Source organism: Cygnus olor, chromosome Z (genome assembly GCF_009769625.2).
Source record: "Cygnus olor isolate bCygOlo1 chromosome Z, bCygOlo1.pri.v2, whole genome shotgun sequence".
Lineage (NCBI taxonomy): Eukaryota > Metazoa > Chordata > Aves > Anseriformes > Anatidae > Cygnus > Cygnus olor.
Genome location: NC_049198.1, coordinates 9,051,285 through 9,072,648, shown reverse-complemented (window position 1 = coordinate 9,072,648; position 21,364 = coordinate 9,051,285). Strand labels below are relative to the sequence as shown.

Below are 21,364 nucleotides of genomic sequence, written 5' to 3'. Positions count from 1 at the left end.
CCTGGGCTTCTCTGACAAGCTGAGAAGAATCAGGCAGGCAGAAACCAATGGGTAATCCAACCTTCGCAGGGGTTTTAAATTTGTCTCCTATCTTAAACGGGACGTCATCAAGATAACTGAAAGGCCCTAAGATCAAAAGAAGAAGTTGTATCAAAAACCTTACAAATTTGATGCATTCAGTTAAGTCTCATGTTTCTGTATTTGGCAGCTACCCTTTCTCTGCTGCCCCAGCCACACAATGTGACCCAATACAAAGGAAGTTGTGAGATAAGAAACACATTGAATATGCCCGGACTTCATTGCTTCAGTTTTGTTCTTTTAAAAAGAATATTCTAGTCCATAACTACATTTTACAACGCTCCAATAGCTGAACAGATATTGAAGTTAAAATCCCAGCATCTTAGCTTCCCTCTTGACAACACCATGCCTACACAACCAGAATCTGAAGCTCTCCTGAATGTTGTGTTCTGTTATGCCTCTATAGAAGAAGCCATTGGTTTATCATATACAAAACAAGTTTTAAAATGATCCAGCTCTACAGAAACTAAGGAATAGCAACAACAAAAAAGAACAGTTTTGGCATACAAGTGGAAAGTAACATTTGGATAGAAATGGTCACAAGGACAAAGTAGCCCAAAGCCCAGATCTGCTTTAACCAAAACAGTGAAATAGCTCAAGAACATTCAGTATAGCAATTCTGACTTTTTAAACATGGCAATCTAACCAGATCCAGTCTTACTTGTTTGTGATCACTCCAGTTAGAGGCCACAGACTCCTCATGGTCCTCCATTTGTGCTTTACATTTATCATTTACGTGTAGCATTTATAAAGTGGTTTAGGACAAAAGCTCTTCAGGCACCCTGCAAACTCACTAGGCAGAACCACCAACAACTCAAGCTCCACTGAGAAGCCAGACTAAAGGTTTGTTTTCCATGAGCTGCTCTGAAGAAGTGTGAGAAAATCCATAACGTAAGTTGTAGTATCTAGAAGAACTGGTCTAAGCTTTTGGAATTACAGGCAAGGTTTTTGACTGTGTATAACAGCAATTTCAAGTGTTTGTCTAGTAATCATTTGTAACTTTGCTCCGAATGCTACGGATCCGACAAGACATTAGTGGCAATGTGAGATGCTTGGTGACTAACCTCTTGCTCAGTGAGCTGTGACTTGCCATTTTTATGTGACCCATTTTCATACTTGGATGACAGTTTAAGTACTATTTGTGCTCCTTCACTGTTGACTCATCTACAACAACGCAGCCACAAGCTTCAAGAGAACAACCAGCTTTTGAAAACAGGAATATCCTGTTAATTTGGAGTCAAATGTTTATGTGCTGTCATCAGTTGAGCTCTCATACTATGCACTGTGTTGGCTGGTCCCAGAGCCCTGTTGCGACACAGAGGGCATTTCCTCTAGCCCCGACACCCTCAGGCTGAACAACCTACATGGCACCCATACTAACAAAACAAAAGAGCGCTCCAGGCAGAATATAATAGTATTTTCACTAGTCCTTACTAAGAAGCAGTACAAAGCACAGCATCCAAACTGCACCTCGCTGTCCACCAACACCATGACATCCAAACAGTATTTGAGCTGGCAGTGTGAGAACTTGGACACAACAGCGTGTGCTTATGCAGAAGTAGCAACTGTGGCAGCCTTTGTGCTTACACTTATATCATGGCCAGGTCAGAGACGGCCTTATCGCCTAAATGCTCAGAGTCCAGCTTGACTGCTGCTGCTGCCATGCCCCAGTTAGTCCCGCTGCTACAAGTCCTGCTCTAACTGGGATGATCCAAGCATGCAAGCCAAGCACGATTACCTCTTTGCACCAGTCTCACAGCCTAAATTGCTCAGTACACAAACACTTGTCTTATTAGACCTACTGACACAGTAAGTGGCAGACACCTCCCCTTCCACAGCCTTCTTGTTTGCCTGAAATACACACTAGCCATAGAGCACACACTGTGGTATTTACAGAGCAACATTCCTCGTTTTGGGACAGTAAAAAACTAAGCACACCCAGACTAGATGAGCTGAACTGATGGCTGTCAGTTTAACCTCAGCATCTAGACTAAGGAATAAAAACCTTCTTGTTTCTTCCCAGTATGATAATTTTCTAATACACTGCTATAACCGCATCTCAAATACAATCCTGCTACAAAAACACCAAGCATGTGTTAAGAGACATCAACTGTTTTAGGACAGTTAAAAGAAAAAAAGTGTTTCTGAAGCGAAACATGGATGGTCATAGCATTCAGCCCAAACACAGCAGTACTACTCTATGAAAACTTAAGAACTGACACAGAAACTAAAGAATCCTTCACTTTTTTTAAATGCATGAACTTACTGCCTGAATAGTCAAATAGATGAAGACTCATTGTCTTCTAACAGTAAATACAATACAAAAAGCAACACCAACATATACAAACTAACAGCCAACCCATTGTTTCAATGGTACCATGTTTAAGCAAAGCAATTAAAGGTTTTCTGTTATTTAATATGCTGATTTTTAGAAATTTCATTTGAACCACCCATCATAGCTTTAATTGGTAACTCATTTTAAGAATCTACATTACACACAAAAAAAAGAGCTTCAAGGAAATGAGTCCTCTCACATTTATACCCCATTTTCTAAATGGAACACGCATTGCTGCACATAATTCTTATGACACCAGTCATCTGCATGACATTACACATCTTAGAGGTAAGAGATCACTCGCCTGTTAGCTACTAAGCCAGGTAAGTCCAATTTAGGAATAAATTCATTGCTGAGCAAAAAGCAACCCAACGATATATTAAAAGCTTGACTTGCAATCCAGCTTCTCACCTGACCTTCATAAGAAAAGGCTGCAGGTCTAGCATCTGCTTCAGCAAGCATCACATAAGCACCAAAACTGCAATTCAGCTTTGATTTTGAAGGGGGTTGCTGGGGAGGTATTATCCTGCCATGAGTGAGGGGCAGGGATGATGGGAGAATAGTCAAAGGCTAAACTTCAGTTTAACTAGAGAATGAGCACAACGTCAGCAAGCAACTATGCAAGAAGGAAGCCAAGGCACTTTGTTCCTAACAAAAAAGCCAGTCAGGGGCTGAACAGACTAGTCTCGACGGCCGGGACATTACTCAGCAGCAACAGTAAGATTCATCCTATTGAAAGGACAAGGATACCAAATTCCACTTACCATGAGAGTCGGATCCCAACTTCTTAGAAGCCATTTAGAACCTGAAAAACATTTTAAAATACATTTAGCAACTTAATACATATAGCATTGCATAAGCCTATGTGGTTCCACAGTCTTATCTCTGTCGTATGGGACACGCTGCTGACATTTGCTATGTTTATCCCATTCCAAAGACAGACAGCAAAATGGATTTTATAGCACCAAGAATTGATGGAGTGAATAAATAACTTTGCTCAGGGTCTGACAATCCAAGTGGCCAAGAAAATAAAACCACAAATAGCCAAGAAGCAGCCAGGCTGATTAGAAAGACCAGGTTGTAGATCACAGCACTCTGAGACTGCTCCTTCCCAGCCCCACCGAGCACATCCTGCCTCCCCTGGCATTAATAGCCCTTCCTACTGGAAATACCACACTGATCCTCTTCAGTTTAATCCCCGTTGCTCTAAAAAGGGATACTATGATATTGGGTATGCACAGCCAGCATGGCACTTGTCTAGACATGCTGGGTAGTACACAGATAACAATACACAATGCTGGTACACAGTAACTGGTAGGAAGACCTCAAGATTTCGGATATGCACAAGGAAACAATGCTAACCAGAGTCTTCATCCAGCAACCACAGAATTCAATCATCAACTTTTTTTTTTTTTTTAATTTGAGGAGTTAGTGCAAATCCTACATGGCTAAGATGTTAAACACAATTATTCAGGCAGCTTTTAACACAGAGGGCCTTCTCAGGGTTATCCTGAGAAGAGAGCTGTTTTGAAACTAGAGCAAGCTACAGAATATTTGTTGAGCAGTCAGCTGAAACCCCACTCCAGGATGCTTGTGGCATGTTCAGTAACCTTGTCTAGCAGCTAAAGCAGATACAAGAGCATCATAAGATCTTCCTTAAAACACCACAGCACATTTCCCTCAATAACTCCATCTGTAAGCCCCCCTTTGACATTATGCATAACAAAGCCTCAGAGTTGCCCTTTGTTTCTGGAGCCCTCCAGCTGGTAGACTGCCCTGCCCAACAGGCAATCTTCAAACCCATGAAATTATCTGCTACACCCCCACCTGCAGCAGTCAGTGCTCAAATCACAATTTGGAGCAGATCTAACTTCCAAACCCATCACTCCCCAAATGAGGTCTCATTCTTCAGCCTCAGTGTTTCTGTTACAGATTCCAGCTGCAAATGTTACCTTCAAGGAAGGGTCTCCAGAGCCTAGGACCACACAGACAGCTTCACTGTCCCTCCTGGCAGCAGCTGACGTGTTGGGGATCAGGAAGAGACGGTTTCAAGTACTTTTGGAAACTACCTTTTTCTAGGCAAAGGTCCCTTTCAACATTACATCGCAGTCAATAGCTCAATCAACACCAGTGGCTACTGGGAATTAACACAGACAAAGCTGCAAGATTTACCCGGATGCAGCCCAACTTCCTGAAGCAAAGCAAGCAGACGCTAGGCTGTGGGGAAGTGAGTCATGCTGGGCAGCTCCAGCTGCACACCGCTCTGCTTGGCATTTGTCAGGTTCCTTGCTGCACATCTCACCCTCTCTCTCAGTATTGTCCTTACGCCCCACAGCACTCCTCTTGGCCAACGAGCTGGCTTTGGCACCAGCCGACAGCTGCTTCTTGGACAGAAACAACACATGGAGCCTTCAAAGAGGGAAGGAGATGAAACAGCGTTGAGTTTGCCTCTCAAAGGGCATTTGAGAAGGCCAAGGGCAAAGCCACAAGACCAGCCAGTACAGTTGTACGTGAACTACTGGAGCTGAAAGGGTTTTACTGGTCACAGCACCGCAGAGGGGATCAGACTACAGAGCATGAAACCACCTGCACCTTTCAGGCCCGGATCACAGGGTCAGGCAAGCTGCTGCTCCATCAGATCTCTGTGGGAGTAGCAATTAAGATGTCAACTTTACCTGCTGCTACTGAGACACCCAGGCCACCTGTGAAGTCACACAGTCTTCACGTACTGCGAGCATGTGCTGCGTCCAGCCGTCATCCGCAGCGAACTGGGGACAGGTCTCTAAGCACTTCCTTGCATTCCTCCCAACTCTGCTTTCTTCTAGCTACTACCTCAGACTGAAAGCCAAGTGCTCCTTTACAAAGGAGTTTAAAACTTGTGATGCAGAGAGGAAGTAGCTTCCTCACTCAGTTACCCAAAGGTAGTACAGTTTACGCTGCCTGCCTCTTTTATCAGAAGCAACTCACTCCAGAATGTACGAATATAAGGAACAATGAAAGGAAAATCCAAAGGGATCATTTTTAAAGTGAAAATTGATATCCCCTCTCCAGAAGGCTGCTGCAAGAACATACTAAGTTCCCCACACACTGATCTTAGCTAACTGAACACCAGGTTAGCGCGATGTTATCAGTTCACTCCAGGGACATGAACAGCAACGTGTACAAGTCCCACAGAACCAAAGATGCACAGCTCTAGCATTCAGGGAGTTTCACAGTCATATCAGGCTGGGGCCACATAAAGCCTTGCACATGCCCTGTACGCAAAAATACCCACATAAGCACTAAGTATCCTTCTTTTGTCGGCAATCCTGTAGTAAAATCCTAGAGGAGACCAAGCACCTGGCATTAGCTTCAAAGTGCAGCAGGAAAAACAATTCTTCTGCCACATGCAACACCTTATCTTTGAGCTATAGAACTAGCTAAGGCACATTAACAGCAAGCTATCATAAAACTGCACTATTCACAGAGATACAGTCACACTTTAGATTCAAGTAGCATTCCAGTTTAAATCTCACTAGCTCTTCCTAATGCACCATGAGCGAATACTTAGCGAGAGGCCATTCCCCGAGCCCGCACCGTCAGCGAACAGACTTGTGGAGCACTGCAGGCAGGAATGCTGGCACAGGCTGCCAGCCACATTTCGTCACCTCCTTTCTAAAGGGGGTTAATTAAACCAGTGTCTTCTGAGTAATTAGATTTGATAGGCCATTCAGGCTGGGTCAAAGCTGTTACAGTGGACAGTAAGGGCTTGCTCACCTTTGGGGCTGCTCTTTTGGAGATTTGAAGGGTTTGCTCCTAAAGCCATCCTCCAAACCAGCTAATGGGTGCCTGAAGCCCTTGGATCTCCAGACACCAGAACAAGATGCTAAAGGGCATTTATGGTTTGATGCTTCACTGTGCATTTTAAACTGACAGAAAGCCTACTCTACATAGAGTTTTTCAGCACCCTTCCCGGACTAGAGAAACAAGTTGGTTCCATATTTCTAGGTCTTCTTACAGCCACCTCCAAGCTTTCTTCTATAATCACAGACCTCCTTAGCCCTGTCCCCTAATTCTTGGTTCTGGCTAACCCTTTGGAAAGGGCATTAGGGCTAGGAGTGCCTGAAAGTTGTAAGTAATTTTAACATCAGCAGCCTAGTATGAACATACAGGGAGGAGAGTAAAAGCCCACCTTTTACTTAATTACCCTGAGACAACAGTCTTAAAGCCTTGCAGCCAGAGAGACACAGTGTAGTAGAGTCCAGAGACTGAGGGACAGAAGGGGAAATAGCAGAGAAAACAGGAAGATGCAGAAGCAAAGAAGTGCCAAGCCAAAACTGATGACAGAAGCAACCAGCACAAAGAGATGGTGCCAAGCTGAATAGGGTTGAAGGGACAGCACTGAGATGCTTTGAAGAACAAGATGAAAGAAAAGGCACAACTGGCCCTGGAACATTTGGAGGTGATGATACCAAGAGGCTCCACTCATCACTTCAGACCCAGACCCTGTATTAAGAGCCAATAAACACAAGCTCAGCCTCTGAAGTTACATGCACCTGAACCATCTTCACAACCAGTCTCTGAGGTATTGATATTACCCAGGTTAAGCCAATCCACCCGCTACCATTTACCATATCTGACCACAAACAATCAGGACATCTTCAGGTTTTGAAGAGAAACTATAAAAAGATAAAGATCAAAAAGATCACTTTTATTCTGCATAGATCACATTGATGAGCTCAGCAGTGATTTTACACTGAGAAAGCAAAAAGTTTGATTAAAGTGACTGGAATATTGATGTTACATAAGACGCCAGTTTTAGACAACATTTTAAAAGTTATACTGCACCTACTAATTTCAGCACAAGGGAAAGGCTACAACCAATGTCAGGACTCTCTATATAGCCGTCCACAGCACATACACACAGAGGCTGTGCCTGTTGCCAGGACAGAACAAGATCTGAGTTTTAGAGTAAAAACTGACCTGCTGTTCAGCACAGCACACAACAGGTCCAGTTTTCAGGCACTGCAGTCTCCAAAGAGATGACATCACCCCAAATCCACAGCAAGTGTTTTTGCTTTGCCCCTCTAACAGCTCTGCAAACCACGAGCCCAGCAGGCTGCAGAGAAGTGCTCCCTTTTTATGAAGTATAAGGGCATCAAGCTGCTAGTGACAGCTCTTTGGATAAATTCACTGTAAAACTGGATTTGACATATCATAACCACATCCCCTACAGTTAAAAAAAAAAAGCATCACTTTTACTAGTCTTAATGGAAAGAAACTCTGAAGCATATCAACAGTAATTCCTTCAAGTGCTACTTGAAGCCAGGCGATAAGGTACATTACAGTTCTTATTCTATTTTAAAATCACTGAGCACAAACCAGACCCTCCTTGAAGCAAACGCAAACTCCATCCCGGTGTTTGATTTTCAATGGCCATGATTTAAAACAAAGCTAATGACTTACTGGATACAAGTGGCCGTCCCGCAGCTAATGAAAGGCAGAGCAGGGATTGCAATGACCGCAGTAGGAGGTGTAGGGAGGCAGGGATGAGACAGCCATGCTGTGTACACACCCCACATTTCAACAACCAAGCACTCTGAAGAGAGATCTACATTTTGAAAGACAGCCCATAACATCAAATTAATTTTGTTTGCTATTTTCAGTGCAGTGATTGAGGGGCAGAGGGACGGGAGCCAATAGGGCAGGGCTTTCAGAACACATTTCCCATAAATGGGAAGGACAGGCAGAAAAGATGCCCCGAGGAGCAGGGCTATCCGCACATCGCATCACTGAATTACCAGACATCGCTCTTTAGCGATGGCAATAACATCCATTAAGGGGCTCCACATACAGCTGTGGAACGATATCTTCCTAGCAGGGACAGACATTAGAAGAAATTGATTCTTCAAGCTGTGCACTTGTTTAGTGTGACAGAGCATGCAATTAGACCTTCTGCTTCAGCATGCAATCAATCAACGGGAAGTTAAAGCGGAAGACAATTGTGTGATTTCCACATGCTGCAGCTCCCATTTGTTGCCCCATATGGATTTGTTGCATTAATGTCAGACAGCTGTAGTTACGTGACTCTCCTCATGGAGTGTCCCACTTTGCTCATTAAACACACTGCACTCAATAGAAGCGCATACTGTTTGAACTGGTTAAGGATTTAATGCTCTTACCTGATAACAGACAGTCCTACTCCTCTGTTAACATCCTGATCTTACTTGGCCATATAGCAATCTGCCCTAAATTTCACCCAGAAACAAGAGAAAACCCTACAACGGCTGAGGAGATGCAGTACACTGATGCACTAGTTTTTCCCACCACTGAATTGCTTATCGGCCACACAAGTTTCCAGCCAAGTTGAGGCTTGTAAACCCCACAAGCCTCTACAACAGCCGGTTTCATTAGCAAGAGCATAAGAAGACTAAAAATGCCTTATGTACAGCCCTGCGGTGAAAGCAGATCTGTACAAGCTTTTCCTTTGGCCAGAGCGTCTTGCCAAAGAAGCATATGGGAAACGCACCAATTCTAAGTTCATATTTAACTACGCAAACAAACAGGTGACCTTTTTAAAATGGACTCTTTCCCAAAGAGCCTGCCACATGAGAAAGCCGTTTGCAAACAACAGGCGGGCCTGACTACCAACCCGAGCAGTAAGGGGACAGTTCAGGTTCCATCCAGGCCAAGAGCAGATGGGAACTCGAGTGTAGCTCCTACTTCTGACTTGACGATCATCTAAATAGTAAAGCATAGAAAAAGGGGTTATTTTTGTTACTGTTGGTTCTTTAGAAGGTCAGCCTCACTAATCTGGAGAGGCTGCGATATCACCAGGAAAAAGGCAGTAAACTAGAAAGAGAAGGGCCATCCTCCCCTCCTCAAGACACAACAGAAACAAGACTAACATTTGCAGATGTGCACTGGCAGCCCAGCAAGCCAGCCGTGTCCTGGGCTGCAGCAACACAGCGTGGGCAGCAGGGCAGGGAGAGGATTGTCCCCCTCTGCTCTGCTCTCGTGGGACCCCACCTGGAGCCCTGCACCCAGCTCTGGGGCCCCCAGCACAAGGTGGATATGGACATATTAGAACAAGTCCAGAGGAGGCCACAAGAATTCTGAGGGCTGGAGCACCTCTGCTGTGGGAACAGGCTGAGGGAGCTGGGGGTGTTCAGCCCGGAGGAGAGAAGGCTCCAGGGAGACCTCACAGCGGCCTGCCAGTGCCTAAAGGGGGCTGCAGAAGAGCTGGGGAGGGACTCTGTGTCAGGGGGTGCAGTGATAGGACAAGGGGGAATGGCTTGAAACTAAGAGAGGGGAGATTTAGATTAGATTAGGAGGAAATTCTTCCCTCAGAGGGTGGCGAGGCCCTGGCTCAGGCTGCCCAGAGAAGCTGTGGCTGCCCCATCCCTGGCAGTGCCCAAGGCCAGGCTGGATGGGGCTTTGGGCAGCCTGGGCTGGTGGGAGGGGTCCCTGCCCATGGCAGGGGGGTGGGACTGGGTGAGCTTTGAGGTCCCTTCCAACCCAAACCAGTTGGGGATTCTATGATATATCTCAAGTTTTGGACAGCATTTTTAAGTATGGATATTAACTTTTGATGCTAACTTACTCGAGAAGAAAGACTGCTTATATTGAAATATTTGCTAAGTTAAGAAGAGTAACTAGAAAGCAAGCTACCAGCTTCACCAAAATGCCCCACATCTGTTCTTTTGGTAAAGGTGCATGGAAAAAAAATCTGGAGCGCCCTGCATGTTTAAAATGCACGTCTGGAACCCAGAGCAGCTTAAGCTAATTAAAATGCTGCTGTCCTTGTTGCAATGAGATTTCAATATGCAACAAGCCAACTATGAAGTACTTGAGTATTATTAATACTGCAGACTCTTCCCAGTTATGAATGAAGAGAGCTAGACAAACATTGCCAACATGCTGCCAACAACACAGAGAATAACAGCTTTTGTCATTAAACAGAAGTCCCTTTTTAATCAAAAAAGTGCAGTTTCAAGCTTTATGTTCTTTGATCGAGAGAGATAGAAAAGTAGTTGGTCTTATATAATCTAAAAAAAAGTTCAATGTTGTGGACAATACAAATACAAAACCTACTCTCAGAACTGACACAAGAATTCAATATTTCATTGCAGAAGTAATTTGTGTTCTTTTAGCAGAACACGAATTACTCTTTTTTTAACATTAACTAGAATGTAAGACATTTTTACCACTACAGCAATTAAATGACTACTTAAAAATCTTTTTCAAATAAAGCTATGTAACTGTTACCTTCTCCTTGTTAAACCATTTTTCTTCTGAACTTTAATTTATTGCTGGTTATGGTCCTGGTTAATTTGGGGAAAAATTCTTATGGAGTTACTGAGAGTGGACAAAAAAATCCAGCAAGAAATCAAGTTGGACAAAAGTTTTAAAGCCAAAACGTGCAATCTGCTAGCAGGTCAAACAGCAGTTGCCGTTTCTTATATTCAAACTGAGCCAAAATACATGCATATTGTGCTGTACAAGAATAACGGGAACGGTGTTAGGCTACTAGAGAGCGTAAGGATTAAAATCTGTAACTCAAGTCACATGCACTACCCACCCATACCATATACTTAGCATCTTCCCAACAAAACTCAGTATGGCACTGACAAAAAGCAGTCTTAAATGAACCATTCCACCTACAAATGACTCTGCCTGGCCTGTAGCATGTGGGCTAAAACTTCAAACTCAGTGTGGAGCCACTGCTTCAAATCCTGACTGCACCTTCAGCCCGAGGAGTTTCAACACACATCAGGCCACCAGAAGCCTTCTCCCATTCCCTATAGGACCTCTCTCACGTTCAACACTGCTGAACATTCCCAGCCACCTGACATCCCTCTCTTCCACTAACACACCTCACTTCTCTCAGCTAGAAGAGCCATGTCCTGAGGACACAAATTCCCTATAATTTAGAAGCCAGCGTTTTAAGATGCCACCAAGATCTGCACTGTCTGTTTTTGAAGAAACACTTGTACTCACCACTGGGACACAAGTTTTTCTTTCACCAAATGTGCACTTGGCAATGCACAAGAGCAGAAGTTCTGAAAGTTTCCCCTTACTCAAGCACCTAAGAGCTTGTCGCAGGTTACCTGGCAGAGCGTGCTTACCAGAACACTTTTCTGCCAAGTGACTGCACAGAACTGACATCATCCCAAACCTGCCTGATTTTCAAAACACACCTCATTAGTGCTAACAAGACACCAGCAAGCTAAGCTTACGAGAGAAGTGTGAACTCCATCTTCAATTCTACAGGTGTGACATTCTTTACACAGTGACTTGACTTTTTTGGCTTTTCGTCACTTCTTCCACACACATCAGCATGTCAGTGGCACAGCTTCATCTCTCAGTTAGCTCATAGGTACCCGTCTTCATATCCATATTCATATCCTTTGTGTCCAAACAGGGCTGAATGACAGTTTAAAAAATGGTCCAGAATAGAAATATCATCAGTAGTCAACACTGAATTAAGTTCTGCTCCCAGAAGTTATCTTTTAAAGAAGTTCCACTAGTTTCAATTAAAAATGGAATAGGTGCATAACTGAGCATACCGAACAGGAAATAATTTTAAAGTGAGCACTTACACCTTAATTGTTTCTTGAAAAGACTTTTTAGCTTCAGGGAAGACTGAAATTCATAGTGAACATTCAGTCTTGCTCTTTAAAAACCCACAGGGACGGGAGCATTATCGGCTGGTATCAAAAATACATACTCTTGGCATATGAAAACAGCAGCAGACACCAGAACAGGCTCAGCAAAGTGGTGGTGCCCACACTTCTGGAACTGAATTAACTGGGAACAGACCACAGGAAGTTGTCTTTCGCAAGCTTGTCTAGCATAGAGAAGTAGAAATCTAGCTTTACAGAGTCAAACTGAGCTTGCCCTCAGCGACAGTGGTCAATTTAATCACAAAAATAGAATATGGCAAGTCAAAGGGCTGCTTGCTGTGTATTAGGAAACTTCATTGGCCTAAGCTCCCTGAAGGCATCGCGCTCCAGTCCTGAAACAGAATCTTCTTCCTTGCAGTCTCCTGATTTGGAGTTCCCAAACAGCAAAGGCCACTCTATTTAGGGCTGTTTAAATGGCAATAAGGCTTAGCCTGTAGTCCAACAATGGACTACAGAGCTCAGGAAAGGAAGCCACGAGCAAGAGGCAAAGAGTGAGTACATCTGTTAAACAAGGTTCCCTCTATGTATGCGACTGCCACAGCTGAGCTTGCTCACAGCTAAGACACACACATGCAAGCAGCCCTCACTCTCTGAGAAAAAGCAGAGCAACTACCTAAACCCCCGAGACATTTTTCAGTGATGCTCCAGTCGCTGAACTCACCTTCACACGCTGCTTCAGAAAGACTTTCCATACCACAGATGTAATCCCTCCCTCTCTGCTGCAGAAAATTTACCTGCTACATTCAGTAAAAAGTACCCAGCGTTATCCCTAAGCAACATAAAATAACCTGTATCCACATGACACTCATCTAATACAGAAACAACTGGAGTTAAGGCAAGATTTACATTTCTTCACTTAAAAACCAACCTGGAAAGGTCTGCTTTCCCTCTAAGACAATAATTCAATTTGCCCTCTCAGCACTGCAGCCCTACACTTGAACAGATGAGTTTAACACTTACGATGGGCTGGAAACCCACACCTCACTGCAAACACACAATCATCCTTCAGTCATAAATATGCAAAGCAAAATCCAGAAGCCCATAATGTACTGGAAGTGAGAAATGTGCAATTACAAGCCTCCCAGTGACAAGAACACATGAAGACCCAAACAAGAATTTCATGCTCAGCTGGAATGAGAAATGGAGAGGAACCCATAACCCGAGAAATACTCTGCTTTCAGGCGAAGCCTGAAGGGCTCTGGGGCATTCACACCACCACCAGCTAAACACATTTTTACAAACAGTTCTCATTCACAACTTTTATCCTGAGCAAAAATCCATTTTGCCAAAATTCCCCTAAACCACCAGCACAGCTTAGTTCTTGCATGACACTTCAAAAACAGTTTTCAAGGCACTTACCACAGAGCAAAATCCATCCCAGTTTTGCAGGTGTGAGGAACAAGGCACAAAGACGAAACTGTATGCCCACAGTCATCCAGCTCAGCCAGCAACACAGCCAGAGCAGAACTTGTATTTCCTGATTCCCAAATCCACAGCTATCCCGAGAATCTCACTGCATTCTCTCTGGTTTGGTCCAATATCTCTGATCGACAATTTTCTGTATCAAATCTCTCCTACTCAGTTTTCCACCTTACTACAAAAGCCTTAAGGATATTCTTCTGGATTGATATCATTAAACTGCATTTACTCCAAACTTTATTTTTAAGTTGCTTGCTATTTCCAACTCATTTAAGTCTGCAGTTTGGTTACACACCATCTCCAGTCTTGCTCAGTGGTATAAACTTTTTTTCCAATCTATTAGACGTTTCTTCAGAAGCATTGCTAATGAGCACAACCCCTGAAACACTTAAAGCAAGGAACAACTAAACAGAAACAGCTCATTTTACATGCAAAAGGAGTCTTTGGAGATGCATTAACTCCATTTCCTCAGGACATTTTGACAGATCTGAGTCAGCTCCAGCAATCTAGCCTCACTTCTACATAACTAGATTGGAGTAGGTTGCTGGATGAGACTGCCACATGACCATCCAACAGCAGTGCCCTCAGCTTTTCTCCTCCAAAGGTCTAACAGACCAGCAACAATATGGGACACACAGATCTATCTCTTTGGACCATCGTTACCATTACAAAGCAGCAAGATTTCCTGTAAAAAAAAGTGAAAAGACTGTGTTGACTGTTCCTCTACTGGGATGTTAGATATCCTCCCATCACCTGAGAATCAGCCCCAGCCTCTTCTCTAACCCTTGTCTGATTCAACACAGCTTTAGAAGATACATCCAGTGCTGCCTAATGACAGAACAGAAGCATCATGCTCACATTCCCGCAGTAACGGCAAATTACAGGAGAAATGTGCCTTGAACAAGGCTTGTAATAAAACAGACAGACAAGCTCTGTCCCAGCTTGCAGGAGAAGAGAGAAGACCTTTCCATTACTAGGCGGAGTCAGTTTACACAGAGTACAGCCAAGTCCCTGCACTAAATACTGCCTATTTCAAGCGTTTGTTTCCTTGAGGGAGTAGGCAGAAACAGAATTTCTTCCTCAGTCCAATACCATAAGACCCAAAGAATACCTCCTTACACTTCTTGCAAGTGCAATGTGCACGTTCAGGTATGAAAAGGATGGTGTTAGCACGTCACACAAGTAGATGCGTCACAGCCGCTGCGTCACCCAAAGGCACATTTCTGGAGTCCATCCCCAGCTCCAAAAGCAGCTTAGACCACACAGCTGCTTGTGACACCGTCAGCTTCTTCACATTTGTCTTCATTTACCTTGTATCTCATCATATACTTGTGGGTTCTTTAAGCTGCAGTTAAGGCTTTTCCAATTGAAGACCATCAGTTTGAAAAGATTATGGAACACTGAGCATCGCTTTTATGTCCTCACTTGAATTTATTAGCTTTTCCTTTGCACATAAAGAGAAATAGAACAGCATTATTTAAAAGCAACAAGCTTTTTACCATTACTATTTGTACTTGCTTTGCAAAAAATGCACATCAATAAGCCCAGGCATTCAACAGTCTGGAAATATATTATGGGCATTTATGGGCTTTTTACCAGCTATCCAAAGAACTCCAGGTAAGTTACAGACATTATCCATTAAACTCCCTTCTATAGACAAGAAAAAAGCCTCTAACTGCAGATACTAAGAGCTGCCCTCTGTCAAGACACCAACTAGCATCTAGCAGCTGCTCTTTTACAGACCATTCACTGGCGTAAAGTAACTGCATTTTGCATCCCACCATCTCCTAGCGCTTCTGAGCCAGACGTTTTTGCTAGTTTTGCTGTAGCATGAGACTCTCTATCCGTTGTAGGAATCCTGAAATGCATCTCCCCTCACTCCAAAGTCTGATAATTACTCCTATCAAAATGGCAACACGAATATTGGCTGATTAAAACTTGATACAGAATTTTCTTCCCCAAACACTTTCTTAAAATTATTCGTCAGGATATTATCTTGAGGATTATCTAGAAAATGACACTTCAAATATTTAAGTGCTTAGTTGCAAAAGTAATTGCAGGTATAGAGCCCTGACAGTCCATGGCCGCTGACAGAACTACAGCTTGATTAATAACTACTCTTGGTTTATTAGGAACTCACTGATTTCATAAACATATAATAAATACAGAAATCTGCTCCCCACAATATTTATGGCTCATGACTCCTCCCAAAGTGTGGAGTGATTTTGAATTACTTTTCCAACCATTTTTGTTCATAAAACTCCAACTCAACTTGGGGTACATCAACTCCCTTCCTCATAAGGACCTTAAGGTACTTTCTGAAAATCACATTTTAAAAAAAATACACTATTTTGAACACAGTAAGCAAAATGAAAGTCAATACCTTTCTTGTTTTTTCTTTTAAAGAAGTCAGACCGGCAGCAAACTACTTGTGGTGACCTAATAATTATGAGATTAAGAACACATGCTTTTCTCAGACTGTGTTACAGCATAAGGCTTTTCTATCCTTTTTCACCATGAAGTTTTATTCCAGATAATTAAGTGATTTTACATATATAAATACCTTCCCCTACAAGTACCGCCTATATTTCTACTTCGAAGTATTATAGGTTACGGTGCAAGGACACCACATGACAGTATTAGTCACTAGGGTGGAACCCAGGATACCTTTGCTGTATTAGATAAGGAAATACATATCCCTTAACTACTTCACAGAGCATTTACAAACTAAGAACCTCATTTTATTTTAGAGCCCAGAGCTGATGAAGCAAATCAAATCCAACATAAAAGCACATCTCGATGTCTAGATTAAGCACAGCACTTACACTTCACACAGCACAACCGGCAACAGACTCTTAGAAATCCAACCTCCAAAGCTCAGGGAATAAATCTCATCAGTCATGACTTCATCTGCAGCTACCCTAGAGATGTCAAACTGTACAAGCACAAATACAAACATCAGGAAAGGACTTAAGTCAACTCTTTCACATGACCTAGTAGATAGCCGTGATGAACATTGACCTCCAGCAACACAGACCAGACTAACTGGGATCTCACGACCAGCTGAATCATTTACTCTGTTACTAGTTTCCATAATATCAACCACCATTGGCTAAGTAGCCTAAGTAATCCTTAAGAGTAGCTTAAGTATGTACACATAAGACCATCTTCCAGCTGAAGAATGGACTGCTTCTTGAATAAGACTCCTGCTCTATGATTTGCCCAGGTGAAATGTTACACCTGTGTCAGTATTTCTGACAAAATGCAGCTGAGAGAATTACAGGCTAAGAACTTCCATTTGAACTCTGCTGGTTAGATAGAAACTGTGATGTTGCTCAAGCAACGTGGCAGTTTGAACCTACCTTCTTTCCCTTCTAGAGAAGATTGAAACCTAAGTCGGAGCAATGATATGCTGTTCCCCCTCTGATACACTTCAGGGTTTCAAGTAAGCACACTGCAAGCTCAAAGGAAGCTGGAAAGAACTTTTAGCCTTTTGAATACAAAACACAACTAAGTCTGGACGTAGCAGCTGTTCTTTCAAAATTCTCAAGTACAGGAAAGAATATTTCTTAACATTTAAGAGAATGCTTTGCTCGTTTTGATTTTTGAAAGATTTGGAATAACTCTGATCATTTAAGAGATTAAGAGTGAAAAACAGCATTGCTCAGATTCTTTTAGAAGACCTCAATCAAGACCACACTGGCTGCAAAAGGTCATTAGGGACACAGAAACTGAGCTTATTCAACCCAAGTCAGAAGGTTACGCACTAAGCAAGGCACTAGCATACCAGACAGGATTACCCACCTAGGCAGTTAACACAAAAACCATGAGCTCAGGCTTGTATCGACCAGCTGCAATCCCAGTGATTGATCACAGAGTGGTACATGCTACAAGATCATTAGCAATGCCTTCCTTGTTATCAGAGCAAGCAGACAATGCAGGAAGCATAGCTCAACTTAGCAGATCTACTTTTTCAAAGAAGAATGTTTATAATCTCTAAACAACCCTTTTCCTCTAATCAACAGTTTTCAGAAACATCTTCCAGAATTTTTCCGTTACAGCTCCACTAGACCTCCTTCACACCACCATTGATTTGCGTTACAGCGATCAATTTTAAATAGACAGTAATGCCTTTCGGTAAAGATCCTTTAGGGAAAGATTCCGTAGCTTCAGCCCTGGAATTTATGGCAGAAGAGACTAACACTGATTATGTTAGAAACATAATGCCAGAAAAGGCTGGACAGAAGCTCCTGTCTAATAAGTACAACTAAATTTCTCACACATCAGTTTATCACAACATTCAAAAAACAGGAACAAGGTGGTGACAAACACTTACGATATAGTGACTGGATATTTTCAAGAATATTTAATGACTTGAATTATCAATCCCTAAAGTTTGTGGGAGCAACACAACACCATAAGCTTATAGAACGAAAACCTGGAGTACGAGTAAGGTGATGCCTGCTGTGGCATTACAGCACTTGTGCCACCAGCAAAAACAGTTCTGGCTGCCACTGTGACAGCATTAGATAAGATGGTCTGCCGGATTGGTCCAGAAACCTAACTCCTGTTCTCCTAATTAGAAGTTTTTGTCTCTAGGATAAGCAGTACCACAAGGCACCACCTGAACAAAGGAGATGGAGCAATTCTGCACGTTTTTGATAATTTTTAAGGATTAAGATTTTTGCTAGCCATCAGCATAAACTAAAAAAAATTAATCTCCCAGCTAATCAGCTGAGCAATATACTCTCTAAAATATTCTGAAAATTGAAGTTCAATTCATTAAAGAGAAACTAATATTTACTCCTTAATCATTCATATACCTTATACCTAAGGTTTCTTTGTTTTCGCTTCAAAGTCCAGGTAATTTCATTTCAGCTTTCATGTGACTTATCTTGAGCCTTTGCTCTTAGTAGAAGCAACTTCTTTCCAGATTCCTTCCACAGTACACTCACAGGAAAAAAGCGTACCAAGCTTGCAGGCCAGATCCAGCAGATTACAGGAGAAAGATGCAATCACTTTCAGTTTTGTTTGAGACCAAAACCATGAGCCAGCAAAAACAAAGTTGAAAGATTACATGTTTTCTTTCCCCCATCCTGAACATTAAAATTTTGCCTAAAAGGTTTAAGTCAACCGATTGCAACGGTGACCTAAAGTACCACCGTCACTTGCAAGTTACACCCCCCGTGTACAGAAAACTGAAGTCATTAGGCAGCAGCACCACCACGGTTCTGCAGAGCACAGATACTCACCTAAAGCCGTACTGCATAAGGCCTGGCATACATCAGCCCAGCTCTACTGAGCAGCTACCACACATACCTTCTCAGCCCTGTTCCCTTCCCTGTGGCAGCACTATGCAAGTAGCTCTGTTCTGTAGGGAGAAAAGAAAGGACACAGCCAAAAATGTTTCCCTCCCCTGAAAAAAAACGTTGTTGCAACTCAGAGATGCCAGATCTGCAGGGTCAGCCCTAGGAAGCAAGCTGCTGCAGGAGTGCCAGCACCGGGACAGAAAGTCCCACAATCCAAGGATGACCAGGGAAGGAAGGAGAGGAAGAGGTCTGGCTGACTGCAGAACCGCCTCTTCTTCTTTTTCCTTAACGCCCTTCATCACAAGTTGGGGCAAGATTCCTCCCCAGTAAACTCCCACAAAAGCCTCCCGACCACTTAACAGCTTCCAAGGTGCTGATGCTTTCTGTCGTTAGCACAAAGTTACATCACTAATCACAACTGAGCTGTTCTGTAACTTGACAATACTTGTCATTTAGGAATATCCACCTCAAAGTACTTATACCTGACATTAATACATTTTTACTGAGTCCCGGACAACAGCTAAGTAGCTGTACATCCAAGAGCCAGAGTCCACCTACGTAGCTCTGCTCTAATGAGACAGTAATCATAAGAATTCTGTAAAACTTCAATTTTTTTTAATCCTGTCTTGATTTTTTAAATAATACAAAGAATAAAAACGCTTGATGAAGCGATGACTCATTTCCACCCATTATAATTTCTTTTACTTCTTTTTAAAAAAATCCTAACTTCCCCTTAACATGGCAGATTTGGGGCTAATCAAAAATCAGAAAGACAGCCCTCGAATTATATTAAATATTTGCATAGTAGAGTTAAATGTTTTACTCCTAGAGGGCAGCGACCTAACAGAACAGAAGGCACGAGAAGTTAGAAACTACAAAAGTAAAGTATTCTTACACCAAGATACACACCCATGGCAGGTCTGTATCTCAGATGCAGAAGATACGATCCTCTTCCAAATTCGAAAGGAGAATAGTTAAGTAGAAAAGAGCTAGATATAAGCGATAAGCATAAAGAGATGCGGAGGGCTACCACCCATGGAGTGAAGACGACTTTGGCTCCTCAGCACATAACGACTCGAGATAATACATTGGAAATACAAAATCAGGAGGGGGATAGGGAAGAGGAAGCCACGCACCCGACCTCCAACCCCCCAAAACAGAACCTGGGGGCTCCCCGGCGAGGATTTGGGCACTGGAGGAAGGAAGATTGCTCCAGTTCGCCGGGATCTGGGAGCTTCCGAGGCGGCCAACTCCCCTGGGGCCGAGCACACGCAGCGCCTCGCCGCCCCGCTGCCCTCCCTCCATCACAGGCCCCCGCGAGCCCCCCGCGGCCTCCCCTCGGCTGCTGAATCACAGCGGGGCCGCCGGCCCAAACCCCCCCCCCGGCCCATAACGGCGCCGGATCCCCGCCGTTCCCCCCCCCCGCCCCCAGCCTTCCCCGTTACCTCGCGGCCCACAGCCGGCGCCCGCGGCCGCTCCCCGCCGCCCCCGGCCCCTAGGCCAGCCGCGCCCCGCCGCCGCCGCCAGCCCCGCCGCCGGGCGCCGCCATCTTGTCCGCCTGCCCGCCTCCTCCTCGCCGCCCCGGCGACGCGCTGACGTCACGCCGCACGGTCACCGACCCCCCCCCCCCCCCCCGCACACACACACACACACACACACACCCGGCCGCCCAATCGGCTGGAGCTCGCCGGTGACGTCAGCGGGCGGGGAGGGAGGAGGGAGGGTGGTGGTGAAATGGCGGCGGGGGGGAGGGGGGGGGGGGGGGATGGGACCTCCTGAGGGGGGCGCCGAGGAGCGGGGCGGGGCTGGGTGTTCTCGGTGGAGGCACGGCAAAAAGCGGAGATAATAAAAAGTACATCCACCTCGGTTCTAATAAAGGAAGCAGTAAACGCAAATAGCTCCCTCTGCCCCTTGGTTGCCCTGAAACGAGGAAGTTTGGTGACAGCACAGGGCACCTCCAAGCGCCTCGTCCCCGAGGCTCTGTAGTCAGGGACCGCCGGTGGGATCAGCTAAGCCGCCTGCTAATTAATTAAAAGGGTCTCACGAAGTGGGTCGTGGGACAGAGTTGTGCAAAGCTGAGCTGATGGCAGATCTGAGCCCCTCCAGCTCACGATGGACGTGGAGGAGAATGCAGAGGGCGCGCTCGATGCTTGTGAGCTGTTCCTGTGCCTCCCCGCCCTCTAAAATGCTTCACACAGAGGGTGTCAAGGCCCTGGCACAGGCTGCCCGGAGAGGCTGGGGATGCCCCATCCCTGGAGGTGGTCAAGACCAGACTGGATGGGGCCCTGGGCAGCCTGGGCTGGTGGGAGGTGTCCCTGCCCATGGCAGGGGGGTTGGAACTAGATGGTCTTTAAGGTCCCTTCCAATCCAAACCATCCTGTGATTCTGTGATTTTCCCACAGAAGGGACTTGAGTATAAATTGTGCGTGTTACAGTCACAGGTAATGCTCTTGCAGGCTAATTCCAAAGGGATGCATGTGGATCTGAAATCAACTCCATGTATTCTGCTGTTCAAGCTACCAGAGTACCCTTCCTGCATTCCTCCAGCACAGTGGGGT

The 21,364-nt window shown here is 44.3% G+C and overlaps 1 protein-coding gene across 10 annotated transcripts in view; it reads right to left on the bottom strand.

Moving 5' to 3' along the window:
- LOC121061343 (ubiquitin-associated protein 1-like) overlaps positions 1 to 20,311 on the bottom strand; it is a 33,064-nt gene extending 12,753 nt beyond the window's left edge. The window contains exons 1-5 of one of the 10 annotated variants that reach the window (XM_040540041.1): positions 18,750 to 18,868; positions 16,323 to 16,432; positions 14,808 to 14,941; positions 3,178 to 3,218; positions 2 to 126 (exon numbers count right to left, since the gene is read on the bottom strand). In XM_040540041.1, the coding sequence (XP_040395975.1) occupies positions 2 to 126; positions 3,178 to 3,211 (159 nt within the window). In that variant the 5' untranslated portion in view covers positions 3,212 to 3,218; positions 14,808 to 14,941; positions 16,323 to 16,432; positions 18,750 to 18,868. Of the gene's footprint in view, position 1; positions 127 to 3,177; positions 3,219 to 7,858; positions 8,022 to 9,044; positions 9,062 to 14,807; positions 14,942 to 15,880; positions 15,937 to 16,322; positions 17,877 to 18,749; positions 18,869 to 20,251 lie in introns of those variants that run through there. The other 9 variants (XM_040540037.1, XM_040540036.1, XM_040540038.1 and 6 more) reach the window with 9 other exon arrangements.
- Positions 20,312 to 21,364: the final 1,053 nt, after the last annotated feature.